This window comes from Cibotium barometz, chromosome 6, assembly GCF_041138505.1.
Source record: "Cibotium barometz isolate CiBa-2024 chromosome 6, ASM4113850v1, whole genome shotgun sequence".
Lineage (NCBI taxonomy): Eukaryota > Viridiplantae > Streptophyta > Polypodiopsida > Cyatheales > Cibotiaceae > Cibotium > Cibotium barometz.
This window is the reverse complement of record NC_141051.1, coordinates 19452860-19472217: the sequence shown is the minus strand read 5'-3', so window position 1 is coordinate 19472217 and position 19358 is coordinate 19452860. Positions and strand designations below refer to the sequence as shown.

The following is a 19358-nucleotide window of genomic DNA, read 5'->3' as shown; positions in this document are numbered from 1 at the left end:
CTTTGTTTGATGCTGCAGGCGAATCAAAATCGACCTAGGAGTATCCACGCCCCTTTGTTTGATGCTGCAGGCGAATCAAAATCGACCTAGTAGTATCCACGCCCCAAAGGATGAATATCAGTGATCTTTCCGAGCTTGCCAATAAGGCTAGCTTTAAAAGGTCCCCAAGCTGCCCCCCCCCCCCCCCCCCCCCCCCCCGCCCCCCCGGCGGAAGTGACTGTCTATGTGAGGAGCTGAAGATCTGCTTCCGAAAAGGATAGGCAAGGGATGACGGCCTTGGTCGGGGACGACGGAGCGATTGCCATGGAGTCCTCTTGGAGGTGTGAAGAATAGAAGACGTCGACACTCGCTGAAGAAAACAATTGCCCGGAAGCTGAAAACACTTGTCGAAGGAGGGGCTGAAGAGGTTCAGGGAAGGCGAAGAGGACCAAGAGGGGGCTGAAGTGAAAGACGGGGAAGGGGAGTAGGCTGGCGAAGAACTCAGGGGCAGTGGAAGGAAGAGCGAAAAGGCAAGGACGGAAGAGGCTCATGTGGGAAGCAGGGACAAGGCTACGGTGAGGTAGAAAAAAAGGGAAGGGGGGGGGGTGGGGGAGAATGTGAGGCTGGGGTACAGCTCCAAGAATGAGCCCTATGGCATAATCCAATGACATAGGGGGAGGGAGTCCAGGAAGGTCATCCGGAAATACATCTGCGTACTCCTCTAAGAATTTCTTCACATACAACGGATGTTCTTCCTCTTGTTTATTATTGTCTTTGTTCTCCTTCACTAGCAAAGACATGCAAAGATGGTTCAATAGACTTATCTTCTTCTTCTTCAGAGTCTTTTAGGGTTGGCGGGTCATCTAAGGTTGCAGCCTTCGGCTTACCACTATTGGTCTTCCAAAAAACTGCCGGATATCAATTTTGGGGCTGAAGATGAAGGTGTTTGGCCCAAGGACATCAAGAGCAAAAGTGTGTAGAATTCAGAGCGCTAAGAAGCTGTATTGAGGGAATTTTCCCAATTTCTCACCATTTGGGAGATACAGGCTCCTCAGTAGGGCCATTTTCCCATTGATTAAAAAAAAACACGTACATATTTTATGTGAGCCTCTCCTTTAGCCTCTCCAAAAAAGTGAACACTCATGCAAAAGAGCCCGACTAATATTGGCCGTGCTCATGTTTTCGAAAAAGAAGATCAAAGAAGGCTGTTTTGGGCAGAATTTGAGTTCACTCATGCAAATGATTGAGATTGAGCTCTCTTGGGATTTTATAATCGCAAATTAGAGTGAGATTAGCAAAAGTTTTAGAGATTTTGATGATTTCGTGTAAATTGAACAAACCTTTGCGGAGAAGAGACTTATGCGAGTGTGAGTGCGAAATCTCGGGGGTGGTCGAGAGGTTTGAGCTCCGCCAAATTGTATTCATCTCCTAATCAAGGATTCATGGATATTCTCTGTTGTAATTCTACCATTTTAAGTTGTCGTCAACAATTCTCTATTTTTTGCAATTTATGTAAATTTAAGTTATTTGATGATGACGATGAGAGTGAGGAGGTTTCGTTGGATTATAGCACAGTTCTGTGTTGAGGTCTTGGGTAAATGGGCGCCTCACATTAATGCATATTTTCTTTTCTTACTAGCTGATATCAAAAGTGGCCCATAAGTCTCTTTCAACATATAACCTTTAGTATTTTGAAACAGGGCCACCCATAGATATAAGACTAACTTGCTAGTTGGTAGCCACGTTATGACCCTTGGGGCTATAACTTATTCCCTCTTTTTCAACTAGATCGACTTCTAGAAATCACTAGCAAGGTGGTCAAAGAAGTATCTTTTTGAAGACTCTTTAGTTACCCAAGAATTGTCTTGTTTAGTGTGATTCACTTGATGAGCATCTCTCGAACACTCTTGTTTGTGAGTGCTACCTAGAGTCAACTCTATGACTTATGTAGAACATACTGTGGTAGATCTTCTAATCGAAGAAGTTCATCATCCAAAACAAGATCATCTCTGACCCGCAACATCTCTTTCAATCTATTGACAAGAAAGACACAATGAATCTTCACCCTTGGGGAAAAATCTAGTTTATCAGCTACCTCATTAATTTTGTAAGACCCGCTAAACCGAGGAGAAAGCTTATGTTTTCATAACATTTGAATTCCTTGGGATTCTTAGGTAAACAATTTGACCAACCTGAATTTTCAAGGTAATTATTTATGATTTGCATAAAGTTAGTGCTATCATGAGCTGTGCGAAGGCTTCATTAGCCAACACAAAATTTCTTGTTGCTCTTGCAAGAAATCTGAAGCTATTTGTACCTTGACATTTTGCGAACCAATAGTTTATTGAGCTGTAGGTTGATATCTTGACATAAACATGAATGGGCTCACTTCGTCGATGCATGCTTTGCACTGTTATATTCAAACTTTGCATGGAGGAGATAATCAACCCAATCCAATTGTCTCTTGGAAGCATAGGCTGGACGAATATGTCGGAATGCACAGTGGAAATGAGACAAATTGCTGTGAGAGAGAAAATGTAGAAAGTGTAGAGAGGGAGAAGTTGTATAAACTCTGCTATATACACTGAAGATCCAGTGCAGAATGACAGAATGTGGGGGGGGGGGGGGGGGGGGGGGGTGGAAGGCCCACTATAAATATGGGATGGGGCTGTTGTCTGAAACAGGCTGACAGCCCCATGAGAGCCCACGACTGGATGACATCCAGTCGGCCAGCAGAAAAATGAGTTGGCCAGTACATGATAGGTCGGCCAGCAGCAAGAAGCTAGTCGGCCATCAGAAAGCAAGTCGGCCAGCTCATACAGTCCCCCCCCCCGGATTAGCAAAACTGGGGAAATAACATGGACAAAGGGGAAAAAATGGAGAAACACCTACATGGGTGGGCACACCCACAACAATGGCCCTAATGTGTAATATGTATAGATAGGAGATGATTGCTAACACTCCCTCTCAGCTCCTAGATGTGGAACCAACCCCAATGAGCTAGAGTGCTGACAGAGCATCGCCTGAGGTAGAGGCTTCGTGAGAGTTCCACTGCATTGTCCTCCGTCGAACAAAACTCTAGCAAGATGTCATCAGGCAAAATCTTTCCACGAACAAAGTGACTCTGGATGATCGTTGGTTCCTTCTGTGGAAACCCAATCTTGCCAACAATCACACAACCTTGCAAGCAGCTCGATACTTTGCCTCTGTAGAAGACAAGGCAATAGTTGGTTGCCTCTTGTTGCTCCAAGAAATAGCTCCTAAGCCAAGGATAAATCCGTAGCTTGATGTAGATCTCCTCGTGTCTGAATCTCCTTTCCAAACAGAGTTACTCCAACCTCAAAGTTTGACTCAATCCTTCGTTCCTCCTTCAGTGTCATAGAAGAGTTGACGATTCTTCGTACCGTGCAGATATGGCAAGATCTGCAATCCTGCGTCCCAATGAGTCTTCAAAGGTGTCTGCATGAAAGAGCTCAACAGCCCCACTGGAAAACTCAAGTCCAATTTGGTGTCCAGCAACCAAATCAATGAACCAACAAGCTTCCGATACAAGGATATTGGCATGTATGCCATGAGTAGTGCCTCATGTGAACATGGACTAACCAAGGGTACTTTTCTCCCTTTGGGTTTTTCCCCTTGGATATTAGGTGTGAAAGGACACCACGCATTTATTGTATTTTGATATTGTGGAGTCAACCCCCAAGCTCCGCACATTGTATGCTATCTTCTTTGTGTGAGTAACAATCACCATCTCTCTCTTGAGAGTGCTTGCTATTGTTCATTCTTTTTGTGTTCCTGTCTGTGTGCAGCCCTAACCCTAACAGTGGTATCATAGCAAGGTTCCCCATTCTGCACGGCTGTTCGTTGAGTTCTATCACCAGTTGCACTTCCATTGACATCTGTGCGCTTCCGTCGATTGCCGGACTGTCCTTCCGTCGCCTGCAGAATTCCGTCTCCGCTCCTTGCCGCTTGTTCTCCGCCCAATTTAGCCACCATCACAAGCGGCACTAGTGCCGACGGCTCCACCATCACTCAACCCCTCGGTGGTGCTCGAACCACAGGAGAGGCAGTGCTTGGCGGAGCTCAGCCACACTTGTGGGGCTGATGTGGCATTTGATGGAATTGTGAGTTTTTTTGGGGTGTAACTTCGTCCCGGCCACGAGTCCGTCGCTGTCAAGATTTCGTTTGTCGTCGGTCTACAAGAAGTCACCGTTGTCGTGCTCGTCGTCGCCCACGCGTGTGCCGTTGCCTACCCTGATACACTTGCAGCTTCACGCGTCACAGCTGCTCGTTGTCTGCATCTTCGTAGTCGTCGACTGTCTGCAGCCTGCACCTTTCTACCAGCAGCAGCACGTCCACTGTCTGCAGCACGTCTATTACTTGCGCCTTCCAACCAGTAGCAGCGTCCGTCGCCATTTTTGCAGCTGTAGCTTGCCTACTCCATCGAAAGTTGCCATCACCTTCTTGTCAAGGCCCGACAGTACAGCTTCCTTCCTACGACAAGCTAGTCACCAACACCTGCAAACCTTGCAAATCAAGGTTACGGCGAGGTAATTGATTTTTTGGTTCAGTTTAAGGGGCTCTTGTACATTTCTTGCTTCATTGCAAAAATTAGGTGCGAGTAGCAGTGCAATGCATTATCTCAGTGTAGGATTTAGAAAAAAATTGGGGATTTTATAAAATTTGCACAATTGCAATTACAAGACAGAGAAATTTGGGGCTTTCTTAAAATCAGTACTTAATTGTACAGTTAAAGCTCATTGGTACATAGATTTTTGGGGCTTTTGTGAATTATGTGCAATTGACACATAAATTAGTCCATTGGGGCTAAAAAATTTGGGGATTTTCAGCATTGCTTATCTGCAGCCTTGTATTTGGGCAAAACATTTGCACAAGACTTTGTGGTTGCCTGACATTGCACTCCGGTGCGTTTGGGATTTTGTTTGCAGGTGCTTTTTACACCATATTTGGTTGCACGTGTTTGCATATCACTTGGTAAAGAGATTTCAACAAATGATTGGAAATACGACCCGATATATTCGGGGTTTTGTTCCAAGAGGACTTGGATGACAGTAATTACTCCCTCTGGAGTTTCATGGTCCGAAATCTTTTCGTGGCCAAAGGATTATGGGGTTATGTGTGAGGTGAAGAATCAAGATGTACGCCCTGTAACACACCTGGCCGTGGTGCCGAACAAGTTGCGATACCCACTCTTCCATCACGGGAGCAGAAGAGATGGGATACTTGCGATGCCCAAGCAATGGCTTTGATTGCTTTGTTAGTAAAGCGATCAATCATACCGCATATTCGGTCTTGCAGGACCTCATAACAAGCTTGGGATGTACTTTAAACCATGTATCAAGCAAAGAATGAGGCTAGGGTTGCATTTCTCAAGAAAGAGCTTGAGAACTTGGACATGAATGAAGGTGATAGTATGGCTGATCATCTTACAAAGATCCAAGATCTCCGAGAGCAGCTGCTCAATATTGATGAGGTCATTTATGAAAAAGGGCTGGTTTCTAGGACACTATCATCTTTACTAGAAACCTACTTGAACTTCCACACATCGCTCACTCTATCTATGCGGGGAAACCCAGAACCAATCTTGTTTGAAGAGTTGGTTGGCTTGCTACTACAGGAGGAGCAAAATCGGAAGAACAAATCTTCTAGCATGCGTGGTAATGATGGGGCTTTTGTTGGCCAAGACAAGGGCAAGGGAAAGCCAAACACAGTTTTCAGCCAAAGGCTGATTCGGGACAACCTTCACAAAAGGCTAAAAATGATGTAGGCAAGCCCAAGAAAAAGGGCAAATGTCACTACTGCAAGAAGCTAGGTCATTACTTGAATGAGTGCAGAAAAAGGCTTGCGAAGGAGAAGAAAAAGGAAAGCGGCATGGTTGTAGATTCTTCTTTATCACCTACAGGGAAAGATGATACATCAGTAAATCTTGTGCAGGATGAGTGGACTTTTCTTACTTGTAGTTATGATGCATCATTGGAGCATATGTCTCTCAGTGTCAATGAAAGACACGACACATGGTACTTTGACAGTGGTGGGTCTAAACACATTACCTCACACAGGGATTTGTTTAAGAAGCTTATGGCTGCCCCTGAAGGCAAGCGGGTAACATGTTGAAACGATTCTTCTTATCCAGTTTAGGGTGTTGGTGAGGTGATCCTCCCAACAACAGATGGTGCAGAATTATGTCTTCCAAATGTATTGTATGTGCCAAGGATTAAGAAGAACTTGCTATTTGTCTTCTCTTTTGCTAAAAGAGGATATGCAGTGAACTTTGAGGACGACAGATGCACAGTGAAAGACCGTGAAGGTGGCTATGTATTGGTCACTTTCGGCACATTGTACCGTGGGTTATATGAGCTTGATAGGTTTGACAGGAGAGAGCATGATGCTCATGTGGTTACCACTCTTACACCTGCCATGCACTAGGCAGAATTGTGGCATTTACGGCAGCTGCCTCTAGCACCGTCCCTTGACCCAGTGCTGCCAGCATTAGCCGCCTATTGAGCAAAGCTACTAGTGTTGCGCTTATCTCAGACGCTTGCCGCTAGCCTTTGCGTTGCCTATGCCAGCCTTTGCACTGCTTGTACCAACCTCTTGTAGCAGCGCATACTTGGCTTTTGTGCGTGGATGGGTTTATTGGTATTTGGGTTATTCTATCAAGGCTCATAGCAATCTCTTTTAGACTCATGATGGACTTGATAACCAAGAGATAAGTACTTTTTCAATGTTGTTTGTTTTGTGTTTAGCATGTATGTGTATACAAGGAGAAGGTTGAATTGTATCTCTTTGAGTTGTTTCGGGGAAACATTGTCAATAGTTGAAAAGCCTGGTATCTATGATATACATGATTATAGTTCCCTTTATTGGGATATATTCGATTCATAGAGCGCATGACAACTCATGGATTGAGGATTTTTCTATGGATTTCTATTGGTGGCCGAACCTGTAAAACTATCGGTGGCCGAGTGTCTATAATCTATGTGTAGCAAAAATGTTTATGGAGCACAAGGATATCTATTATCTTATGTTACACACGTGAACCCACGTGTGGTTAGAGTTCCAACAGGGAGTGCAAGTGGTAGAGTGGACATGTCGCTTGGTTGGCATGGGATTTATGTCTACGCCAAGGGTCATGTGGACTGACACCTTGTTGGTAGGGAAACTTGCATCTACGCCAAGTGTCAGTAAACTGAAACCTAGTATGGTAGGGACTTGATATTTGCACTTAGATCCAATGGACGTTCTACATCCGCGTGCACGGTCAATCGTTCTTCTATTCCTCGGCTTGGTGTTCGCATGTGTAAGTATAGAAGCCAGTTGAGAGTAGTAGGATGCGTTTGACGTGACACTAGGGGATTGGTGAACGAGGGTCCACTCCTAGGAGTTGGTGGATTCGATACCAACACTTATCTGTTTGGATATACTCTTGGAGTGGATAGAGAGGTATGATTTGGATATTTGTATTATGGAGACTCATTAGTCTTGTCCATTTATTTGGGCCATGGTTATGAAATCTGGATTTATGGGATTGATTTGTCTCACCCATTTATTTGGGACATGATTTTGATATTGGTATTATGGGGACTTATTTAGTCTCACCGATTTATTTGGAACATGGATTCTTTGAATTATATTTGATTTATGAGACTCTTGTCTCGTCCACATGATGGGACATGATTCTATCTTGGATATATGGCTTAAAGTCTAAAGTTGCGGAAAACTTTGAAGAAGCTGGGGGCGATGTCACCAGCCTGAACATTTCCAGTGTGAAAAGAGGTATGATGGATTTCGGAATGCCCAAATATACATTATTTAGAAGCTTTGGGAATGGGGGATTATCGAGTATAAAATCTAGCACCCGAAGCTTGGTCTAGGCACTCGAGATGGTTTCTTGGACACAGAAATGGGCATTGGAGCTCAAGGTGAAGTGGAAAGCATGTACGGCAAGGTTCCTAGGATTTGGGAGAGGTGTAGCATTGAAACATGTTTCTACATGGTACTCACATATATTTCTAATAAGGTGGAATACAAAGGAACAACCTCCTAAAATCTAGGAGGGTTACTATTTTTAAACAACTCTTAAAGTAAATTCCGTTCGCTTCATTATTACGTTCGTCAACGAAGCAAATGGGAGGACTTCTTTGATAGAAGGTCTACAAGTCGAGATAATTTTAGAGATGAAATTTAGGGGGGGAGGGGACCATTTCTTATATTGAGACATGTGTAGGACAATGGATTAAAGTGATACAAGTGGCCTCACACTTGTCACCTTAGCTCTCCACTTGTCATTATAGCTTTTTCTTGCCATTCTAGCTCATGAGAGTTCCAAATCTATAAATTGGAGTCCTCTCTCTTCATTTGAGTGGTTATCTTGCTGCAAACTAGCCTCTACCATGTTGGTTGGTTGCATTCTTGTCTACAACACTCTATGGAGAGTCTCTACACTATTTTACTTTCCTCTACATGCTTGGTAGAACATAGAGCCAATGGTAGAGAATATGGGCACTGAAGTTGGGCCGGGCATCAAGGCAGCTCCTTGGTGATCTACATCGATATACCATTGTTTTCTAAATGTTGAATTTCATATGCATTGGCATGGAGGATTTGGCAATGGATGCCCGTGAAGCTATGTATTAAATTTCTCCAATAGTAATACAATTTACTCAAGGGAGGGGTCGGCCGTTCCGGCTCATTGTGTGTCTCTTGTCAATTCAGAAATTTACTTCTTGTATTTGAGCAAGTGTCCTTCAAATCTTAGTGTATTTAAGTGTATTGATTAGCATTGTGTTTAACCAAGTTACACTCAGTGTATGTTTCTTGTGCTTTAGTAAGGCGCTCCTTGACAGACTCTGCAAAAATTTCGGTGGTCTTGTTGACTTGCAAGGAAGGTGATACCATTCTCATAAGAAGTGATGAGAAACGACGACCAAATGCTGCCTCGTATGGAGTCCGATCAATGCTAGATGAATGAGGGTCGTTGAGGATGGCCTGAACCAAAGGAAGGCAATGCTTCCACTTTGATTGCCTGTCATGGCAATACGATTTGAGAACATCAAAAGCCAACTGATTATAGGTTTTTGTTTGGCCGTGTATTGTTGATACGACGATGACCTCCAACGAGAGAGTCATGGACATCATGGAGAAGTGCTTGTCACTTTTCCCTGAGAATGCAGAGTCGCTTCTTGTAAAATAATCAGTCATTGGGGATGACCTCCAACGAGAGAGTCATGGACATCATGGAGAAGTGCTTGTCACTTTTCCCTGAGAATGCAGAGTCGCTTCTTGTAAAATAACCAGTCATTGGGGATGGTATAGTGACGCGGTTCTTTGTAGCTTGCTGACGATGCCTCTCTTGACATTGTGGAGGCTTGGGTGGTTGTGCCTGACCGCAGTTTAACCATCCACGGAATGCTCTCACTTTAGAGTAGCCAAGTTGGGTTACAACCTGTAGCTCTGATACCAATGTAGCATGCATTAGGTTGATCGTCGTGGTACCGTGCAACAAAGCCTTCTTTATACCCGTGAGTTTATGCAATTACACTTTGAGAGAGGAGAAGAGAAAGAAAGAAAGATATATTAAGTGTCTACTAAAGGCCCAATGGGCCTATGAGACCAAAGTGATACAATAATGTCCATGGCATATCTTATCATGGAATGGAAAGTAAAACAGAAAGAAAACATAAACATAGCTATCTCACTTGGGTGATACAAAACTATCCATGGAAATACTGAGAACATAGAAACATGAGAGCAGCACATAGTCACCAGAAACGTTTCGGGGTTTTTGAGGTTTCGGGGCAAAACGTTTCTACCTTCGGCTAAGAAACACCAAGGTTTCGGATTTTTTTCCATATAATTTTGCATTGCTAAAGTTTCAAAAAATAGGAACTTTTGACTTTGAGAAACATTTTTTTTTGAGAAACCAAAAAAAATCAAGAGTTTTTGAAACGTTTCGAAACGTTTCTTGCGTTTTGGGGTTTCTCACTCCAGAAACGCATTTTCATGTGACTATGGAGCAGCATCAGCTTCGAGTAGATGGTATACCACTCTCCAAAATATCAAGCATGGGGCTAATGAGTATGGTCGAGAGGTCTCCCTCAGCTATGTCACGTGGAAAGGTAGCTCGATGGCGGTGGAGCATGTCCTAGATCTGGAGCTGATGAGGTGATCGTGGCTAACAGAGAAGCGAGGGGCGTCAGGCACGTTGGAGTGCGGAGGCTCGGTTCGAGGTAACTCCTCTCGGCGAGGTAGGTCCGGAATAGCTCGTGGAGGGTCCACAAGACTCACTATATCGGTGTCCTCCACCTCTTGGGTTCGGAGGAAACTGGTGATGGTTGGCTGGTGAGGGAGGGGGCGGGGTGGCCGGGGCCAAAGCTCTCTCAAGGTGTCCTTGTGTCTGCGAAGCTCAAGCAGGAAGAGGCTTAGGCAACGCTGGTCCTGGAAGTCAATGATCCTGGAGAGTGGACCAAATCCCTTACGAAATAGACAGTGAAACTTCCCGCGGATCTCATAGTATACTAGGCAACAGCATATGTAATGCTCATCCGTCTCAACCTCTGTGTGGCATAATTGGTAGATCCTCTCCTCTGTGGGTCTCCGTATGAGCTTCCCGGCTCTGAATATGCGCTCATCTCTACCTGTCTCCACTTTGAGGCGGTGGGATGAAACCCGTATCTGGCCAATCACAAACCGCATGGAATGGGACATGTGAACACTCAAGTAGCCTGGGTACTGGATGAATCCATCCTCAGTGAGTGTGAGGAAGTGATCTTTGTAGAGGTGCATCTTCGTGGGGAGCTCTGAAGGTGTGATCCATGTGCAATGGGTGTAGAGGCTGAGAAGATCTAACTGGATAACCCGGTTGGTATCCACGGGAGAGAGCTGGAGAAAAGGGGAGTCCAAACTATATTGAAGGGGGGGTAGGCGGTCCATGCGGAGCCCATATACTGAGAACCAAGTGGAAACTAGTGCATACCATACTCCAGAGTGGCCCTGAGAGAGAGAGAGAGAGAGAGAGAGAGAGAGAGAGAGAGAGAGAGAAGATAGATAGTCGACACAGTAATGGGTCCCAATTACCCACTGAAGGCCCTCCCTTGCAAGTAGGAGTGTTTGCTTATATTTCTTTGGAGAACTTTGTACGATGGATATGAATGATGACTGAGGAGTGCCAAACGCAAGGACGAAGTAGACCGAATGTAGGGTGAACCAGATGCTGTCCAAGCTCCTTTGAATAGCTCTTCAACGACCACTATGCAAGCCCAAAACTGAGGGATGCACATATGCTAACTGAATGCTGAAGAATCTCTTTGCAGGGGCCTTGGGGCTGTAGCACAATCAAGTGCTGAAGGCCGAGTGTAGGTGCAAGAAGACGGATGGGTTCGGCACACAGAACTTCTTGAGAACTACAGAACACTGCTTTGATGAATGATGAATTACGCTGGAAACAAGTCGCTTGCTTACATATGGATACATGTTGCTCGTCGGCCTGTTTTGTAGACAAGAAAGTCCCATTTTCAGCATTAAATGCTGCGCGTACTTCCCATGTTTTCCTGTTCGTGCTGGCCAACTGGCAGTCCTACCTGACTACCTGTTGATGGGATTGGACGATGGCCGACTGTTGTATGAAAGTCTCGTAGGCTAGCGATTGCAATGTGAAGGCCTTTTATGCTGGCCGACTGAGGGTTCGAGGCGGTTAATGCTCTCCATGCTTGTGTAGATGATGGCCAATGTGTTGAGTGTGGTAGTCAAACTAGCCCTCATGCCTAGAAGTATTGGCAGAGGGTACTTAGACCCCTGTGCCAGGCAACCCTCATGTTGGGGTGCCTTTTGGGCTGGCCCATGTGTTTTATGCCCATACCTAAGCTGTGGTTGACTATTGCATGACTTTATTTGATGGATGCTCCAAGTGGGTAAGAGGTCTGACATGTGTTAACTCTCTACGGCTGTGGAGAATGACCTACGTAGATCGTGCCTGACATGTCCCGGATTTGGGCTCACAATGGGGTCACGGCATACGACAAATATTCCTAAAAAGGTAAATCCTAGTGTATACATGTTGCAGTGATGTAGAGGTAGTGTGTCACATAGCACTCTAGCGTAGGGTGCATGTGACAGGCGCGGCATGTGAGGTGTACTTGGTAGTGAGTCCCTTGTAATCCTGGGCCTGTCCATTACATTGTCTATGGATGGCCTTGAAGACTATACCCTTTGTGAAGAAGGTGGAGGTGGGGCGGGAATGTGGAGGCTGGGGTAGAGGTGGTTGATGGGGGATATGATAGAGGGGGTGTGCATAGGAGTGCCATGTATCTGGGCATGTGATAGGTGTGGAGGCCCGGAGGGGCGATGTTCTCGGAGTTTCCTCCGAGCCTCTTTGCAATTCGTTCCTAAGAAGAGTCGGTATAATTCATTCTGTTTTCAAGCATAGAACTCCTGTTTCTTGTGTTGCGTGAATTGTTGAGAAATCCGTTGCGCTCGGCGCTTTGTGATTTGCCAAATGTGTACCTCATGCTTAAGACGAGAGTGTGTGGCTCGTCATCATGCCAACAGTTTTGGGTCATAGAACCACAGGGTGGCTTGGTGTTAGATCGCCGCGTGCAGATGAAAGAAGTGGTGGAAGATGTGTGGAGAATGCTGGTGAGCTGAGGTGTGTGTGTGTGTGAGAGAGAGAGAGAGAGAGAGATGTGACAAAGCTCAAGAGAGTGTTGCACGGCTCAATGATAGATTGATTGGTATGATAGAAGTTATGTTGACTCACCAAGTTCAATGCTTTTGTAGGCTTGAAATGCCTGACACCACTTGTGCCACAGTTTGAGTCCCCCTTGGTGCTGTGACCTGTCGCGGGGAGGTGCTAGCAGTTGGTGTTGTAGGTCGAGGCTCTTGCCATGTGACAGTCTCCCATAGCCCTTGGCTATTAGCAGACTCTTCATCATGAAGCTCCATAGCGAGTAGTTGTGACCATCAAGCTGATCTTCAGTTGTCATGAACCCACCAAACTCGGAAAGATCAATGGCAGCGACATCCTCATAGTACAGGATTTCTTAAAGCTAGATAGGGTACAAGAAACAAGAAAGCTCCCCCTTGGATGTGAGCTCTTGGGAAAGTAAGAGAAGGAAAGAGGTACGGAGTGTGCACACAAGGCACTGGGATATGATGGAATGAAAGGTGCGATCGACAAAGTATACCAAAACATGGTGTATACTTGAGTGAGCTAACACAAGACTTCGGGAGTGTTGCTCAGGAACAGTGTCTGGATGATATGCACAAGTACAGGAGTGCTCGTGGATGCATCCACTCAATCTTCTCCTTATGAACAAGAATCCCCAAATATGCAGCACAGAAACTTTGAATTTGTCAAAACTGGGGTATGCAAAAGAAAGTCCCAAAATATATGTACCTCTGTGAACATGATGGTGGTGTGAATTTATCTGCTTCTTTTCTCTTCCCCACAAAAGCACAAAGGCACACCAAGAAGCCCTTGGTTAATAGCCCGGAACAATGGCGGATCCTGTCTGATCGTTGCTGGTGGCGGGTGAAATAACGCCACCCACTGGCCGGGCTTAGCTGGCAGTGCACAGCTGTGGAATGGTGGCTGGAGGTGGCGCCTGGCTTGGGATCGGCGGCGCAAATAGGGAAGAACTGCAGCAAGCAGAGATATCAACAATTGATTTGTACAGCTCTGATACCAACTGTTGACTTTTGTACCTTAGGGTGAGAGTGCAAGTGAATAGTTGATGGGGAGAAAGAGAAAGACGTTAACCAACAAGATTATCAGCACAATAGCAAAGGGATTAGGTGGCTGGAGGTGGCGCCTGACTTGGGATTGGCGGCGCAAATAGGGAAGAACTGCAGCAAGCAGAGATATCAGCAATTGATTTGTACAGCTCTGATACCAACTGTTGACTTTTGTACCTTAGGGTGAGAGTACAAGCGAATAGTTGATGGGGAGAAAGAGAAAGACGTTGATCAACAAGATTATCAGCACAAGTAGCAAAGGTATTAGGGAAAAAATACAAGTGTCGTGGAAAGCATATATTCATTACGATAAATGGTCCTTTTTATATAGGAAAGGCCCCCTTTACAAGGTGTGGGCATAGGCTGCCACCACATATGGCACATGTCAAATATAATGCCAAGTGTCCCTAATAGGTGTTACTTTGCCACACATCACTACTTTACATAATATACTTCTAAGAGGCTGTTCCCACACAAAAGAACTCTATACACACTAGCGGTTGTTCACACACATTTGAACCACTTTATTTAAAGCCTAAGCTTACACGTAATGTAGTGCTAGTTTACACAACCACCTAGCACTTGTTTATCATTAATCATTTAATATTCAACACAAAAGCCCCAATTTCTGCTCCTTTCCACACATAAAACATGCTATAGATTTACATCATATGAAACCTAATGCAAACCTCTATCTCCTAGCCCTTAATCCCATGCAAGTCCATCTCCATAAATGTCCCTTTACGGGCTGACAACGGGGAGATGACCATGGCTGAAAATAGCATCTTTAACACTTTCTAACACACTTCCATTCACAACCTTAATCTTTGAGCATTTGGGAGAGGACTACAAAAGATTGTCTTGCTTTTGTTCATAGCCTTGCTCCATAGTTTTTCCATACGGCAACCATACGGCAAACACATACGAGTATGGAAGTACGAAAAAAGTACGGTTCACATTCCCAAGAAATTCCATATGTTGGATACCATACGGCACCCTAAATTTAAGGAAAAACATGCTACATATGACACAAAAAACCAAAGAAACTTGGAACTGAAAAGACTTTGGGATTAGAAAAAACATAAATGATGTAGAGCCAGAATCCAAACTCCGGACTTTATATTACTGTAACTTGTTTATATCATACATGTATGATCAATGATGTATGATGATCATGTATCACGTATCATGTATCATGTAACATGTTACATAAGTAGGGACTAAGGAGTGTGGAGTGGGCAAATGCCAAAACATGTGACTTGTAGGCATAGTTTTTTCATACGGCAACCATACAACATACGTGTATGAGTCTGGAACTATGAAATCAGTATGGTTCAAACCTTGGAGAAATTCCATATGTGGGATTTCATACTTGATTCTTAAATGAAAGGGTAGACATGCCATTTTCAAAGAAGTGAACCATGAGAGACTTAAGGTATGTGAAAGCCATGATAGACCATTCACGAATTGACCATGTTTCATCCGTCATGACTTTCACACATTGACAACTAATCTCTATGTCTAGAGAAGATGCAAAACATTTTCTTTTTTGGCTGGAGTATGAAAAGTTTTTCCATACGCATACGGGTATGGAAGTATGGAATATTATGAAAAAAACTATGCCTTGTTCTTTGAGCTTACTAAGCAATTTAGTTGTTAGCATATCTAGTAAGATTCTTTGAAAATTTGTAAGCTTCATTTACTTCAGCAGTACAGTATAGTGGATAAGATTGAAAGAATCAACAAGCGTTCTCTTTCTCTTCTGAGTTTTGTGCTTCAAATTAATTTAAAGGATCATGTTCACTCATAGTGCACCTTGACAACTAGAGTAGGTCCAGACATCAAACTTTCAGCAACAAATTCTTTTGTCTGTTTTGGGAAACACTTCAATTGCAAAATTTGGAGGTTGTTTGAAGACTTCAATCGGGATAAAAAAAATAATGAGTGGCACATGCATCAGCTCTAGCACTAATATGCGCTATGCAGTTATTTAGGGCTACTAGTCCAGTAGAAGCAACAGCATATATTCTATGAAGATTTTAGGTGGGATATCTTTATATGCACAGTGTTCCTACTCCTGGCAGTGATGACATGCCAAGCACAAAGCAGTCTGTACCGTCTGGTCGATGTTGTGAAGCTCTATTAAGTCAAGACAGCACTTTCTTCCTTGCTTAGCTGGGGGACAACCTGAACTTACGTTCTCAATATAATTTTCTTGGATATGGTTGGCTGTGGTGATAGTCAAGCAATTTTCCTATTAACACCTTTCGTAATTCCTTCTAAATTTCAGGCCATTGCGCAAATCCGAACGGTCTATTCTTTTGTTGGAGAGGAGAAGACAATTGACACATACAGGGCGGCCTTGCAGATGTCCTTCAAGCTTGGAAAGAAAGGTGGAATGGCCAAGGGAGTGGGTGTAGGTTGTACTTATGGATTGCTTTTTGGTGCTTGGGCCTTACTACTCTGGTATGCAAGCACTTTGGTCATTCATAAGGTGACAAATGGTGGTCAGGCTTTCACCACTATTCTAAACGTAATTATCAGTGGCATGTAAGTCTGATTGATCTCAGATTCTCTATGAATAAAATTTAGTCTTATCTTTGTATTATGCCCTTAACTTTTGCTGCTGTCATTCAGCTCACTTGGGCAGGCAGCTCCCAACTTAGCGGCTTTTGGTAAAGGAAAGGCTGCTGGCTACAACATTCTTGAAATGATCAAATGCAAACCCGCCATTAACGTGAATCTCCTTCAAGGAAGGACTCTGTCTCAAGTTGAGGGACACATTGAACTTTGTGATGTCTCCTTTAGTTATCCTTCCAGGCCAAATGTGGTCATCTTTCAGAACTTCAACTTAAAGATTCCTTCTGGAAAAACTATGGCACTAGTAGGTGGAAGTGGCTCTGGGAAAAGCACAGTGGTCTCACTCATTGAGCGTTTCTATGACCCTATATCTGGTCAGTACCTCAGAGCAGCAAAATTGATATTCAATGTAGTGATGTGTTTGTTGTGCATGGAAGCTCTCGTGGTACTTAAACTAACTCATACTTAGCGCGTGCTGCAGGGAAGGTGATGATTGATGGCCATGATATAAAGATTTTACAACTGAAGTGGCTGAGGAGCCAAATTGGATTAGTGAACCAAGAACCTGCCCTCTTTGCCACTAGCATTATGGAAAATATTCTTTATGGCAAGGACGATGCTGATCTGAACGCTGTTCACATGGCTGCCAGAGGTGCCAATGCTCATTCTTTCATAGAGCAGCTTCCAAATGGATATGCTACACAGGTCAGTGTGACATTTCTAAGAGAGCTAGTGGAATAATTTTATTTGGTTTTCTGCCTCAACTTAGTGCTTATCTTTATGACTTTCCATTTAAACCAGGTTGGTGAAAGAGGTGTGCAATTGTCTGGAGGTCAAAAGCAGCGCATTGCGATAGCAAGGGCCATGCTCAAGAACCCTTCCATCCTCCTGCTCGATGAGGCTACCAGTGCACTAGATGCAGCCTCCGAGCATTTGGTACAAGAGGCATTGGATCATCTTATGGTTGGGAGGACGACAATAATTGTTGCACACCGCCTTTCAACGATTCGCAATGCTGATACTATTGCTGTGGTCAAGCTTGGTAAGGTTGTGGAGCTGGGTACACATGATCAGCTCATCTCTAAAGGTGAGAATGGGGAATATTTCACTCTTGTCAAATTGCAGGAATCTGCACTAAACAGGCCCAGTGCAGAGGGGGGAGCATCTTCAACTAAGCATTCTCTGTAAGCTCGTGTTCTCAATGGATGGCACAATACTCCTTTCCATGCTTGTTCCATTTGACTAATCAGTGTCTCCATTGGCTTTTGCAGGGAGATAAACAGGAACTCACACACCTCCTCTTTGTCTCAGTCCAAAACCCAGAGTTTTCGCACTTCAAGCTTGCAGTCTTTTACTGGCGAATCAGATCTGTATCCACCAGTTGATTTGGAGGATCGGCACGCGAAAAGTCCTCTACCCTCAATGTGGAGACTGCTCAAATTGAATCTTCCTGAGTGGCCATATGCACTTTTGGGAACATTAGGAGCTATCATGGCAGGCGTGGAGACTCCTCTTTTTGCACTGGCTATAAGCCAAATATTGATCAGTTTCTACAGTCCAGACGTATCATATTTAAAGCATGAAGTTCGAAAGGTGGCGTTAATTTTTGCTGGTGCATCAGTAGCAACGGTCCTTATTTACATACTACAGCATTACTTCTTCACCCTGACAGGGGAGCGCTTGACTGTGCGAGTGCGGGAGAAAATGTTTTCAGGTGGGCTTCTCTTTCTTGTATTTAAAAGTAACCATTCAATGAACCTGTACCTACTCTTGGGCGATGAGGGGATGCCATAGCAAGTAGTCTATGTTATGCATGATGGAGTTGATGATTTGAAGCTTGGTGAGTAGACCCTTATGGATCCAAGAGCACACTTGGGTTTTTATTAAGTTTGGGAAATAACCTGAACTTTCCATCTTTTGCCAGGTTAGCGAACATGCTGAATTCTTTTGAAGTCTTTGTCCAAGTTGCGCCTAGCTGCTTTATAATAATTCTTTCTATCCAAAGCTGTGTGTGTGTGTGTAAGTGTGTGTGGGTGGATGGGTGGGGGGGGGTGTGCTGCATTTTAGTGCTAGCCTTCATTATGGCCTAGTCTGCCACCTCTAGAGAAGTGATAGACACTCAATTTGATGGTTTACCTATGAAGATTTACTTTATGGATAAACCTGCACCTACTCTTGGGTGCTGATGACGTAAGTGGGGATGGATGCCATAACCTGCAGTCTATGTTATGCACAACGGAGTTTTATGATTTGAAGCTTTTTGAGTAGATTCTCGTGGAGTCAAGATGGCACTTTGTGTTTTGTTAAGTTTGGGAAATATCCTGAACTTTCCATTTGTTATCAGCAGACATGCAATTCTTTCTATCACAATAACCGTGTGTTTGCGCGCGCATCTGTTCTCTTAAGTGCTAGCCCTTATCATGGCTGAATCTGCCCTCTACCTTGAAAGAAGTGATAGAAACTCAAATTGATGGTTTATCTATGAAGATTTGTCCACTGCGGCGACATAGCTTAATGCATGAATCTGTACCTACTCTTGGGAGCTGATGACATCAGTGGGGTGTCATAGCATGTAGTCTATGATGCTATGCATGATGGAGTTGATGATTTGAAGCTTTGTGAGTAGACTCTCATTGAGTCAAGATTGCACTTTGGTTTTTGTTAAGTTTGGGAAATAAGTTGAACCTTCCATTGGTATATTTTTATACTGTACTAGTGGACATGCAGATTTCTTTGTCCAAGCTACGGCCAGCTATATCAATTCTTTCTATCCAAAGCGGTTGCCCAACCAACCACTGTGTGTGTGTGTGTGTGTGTGTGTGTGTTCTAACTTCTCTTTATCATGGCTGAGTCTGCCCTTCACCTCCAGAGATGTGAGTGCAGATGTCATAGCATGTGGTCTCTGCTATGCATGATGGAGTTGATGATTTGAAGCTTTGTGAGTAGACTCTCATGGAGTCAAGATCACACTTTGGTTTTTGTTAAGCTTGGAAAATATCCAGAACTTTCCTTTTGTACATAGCATTCAAGATGAAAGAACCTGGTAA

At 44.1% G+C, this 19358-nt stretch overlaps 1 protein-coding gene across 1 annotated transcript in view; it reads left to right on the top strand.

Annotated features, from left to right (window-relative positions):
- Window positions 1-19358, top strand: part of LOC147637487 (ABC transporter B family member 13-like) — a 43905-nt gene that overhangs the window by 22565 nt on the left and 1982 nt on the right. The window contains exons 5-9 of the mRNA XM_086799273.1: window positions 16022-16281; window positions 16369-16685; window positions 16793-17016; window positions 17113-17495; window positions 17583-18025. Of these exons, the coding sequence (XP_086655399.1) occupies window positions 16022-16281; window positions 16369-16685; window positions 16793-17016; window positions 17113-17495; window positions 17583-18025 (1627 nt within the window). The remainder of the gene's footprint in view (window positions 1-16021; window positions 16282-16368; window positions 16686-16792; window positions 17017-17112; window positions 17496-17582; window positions 18026-19358) is intronic.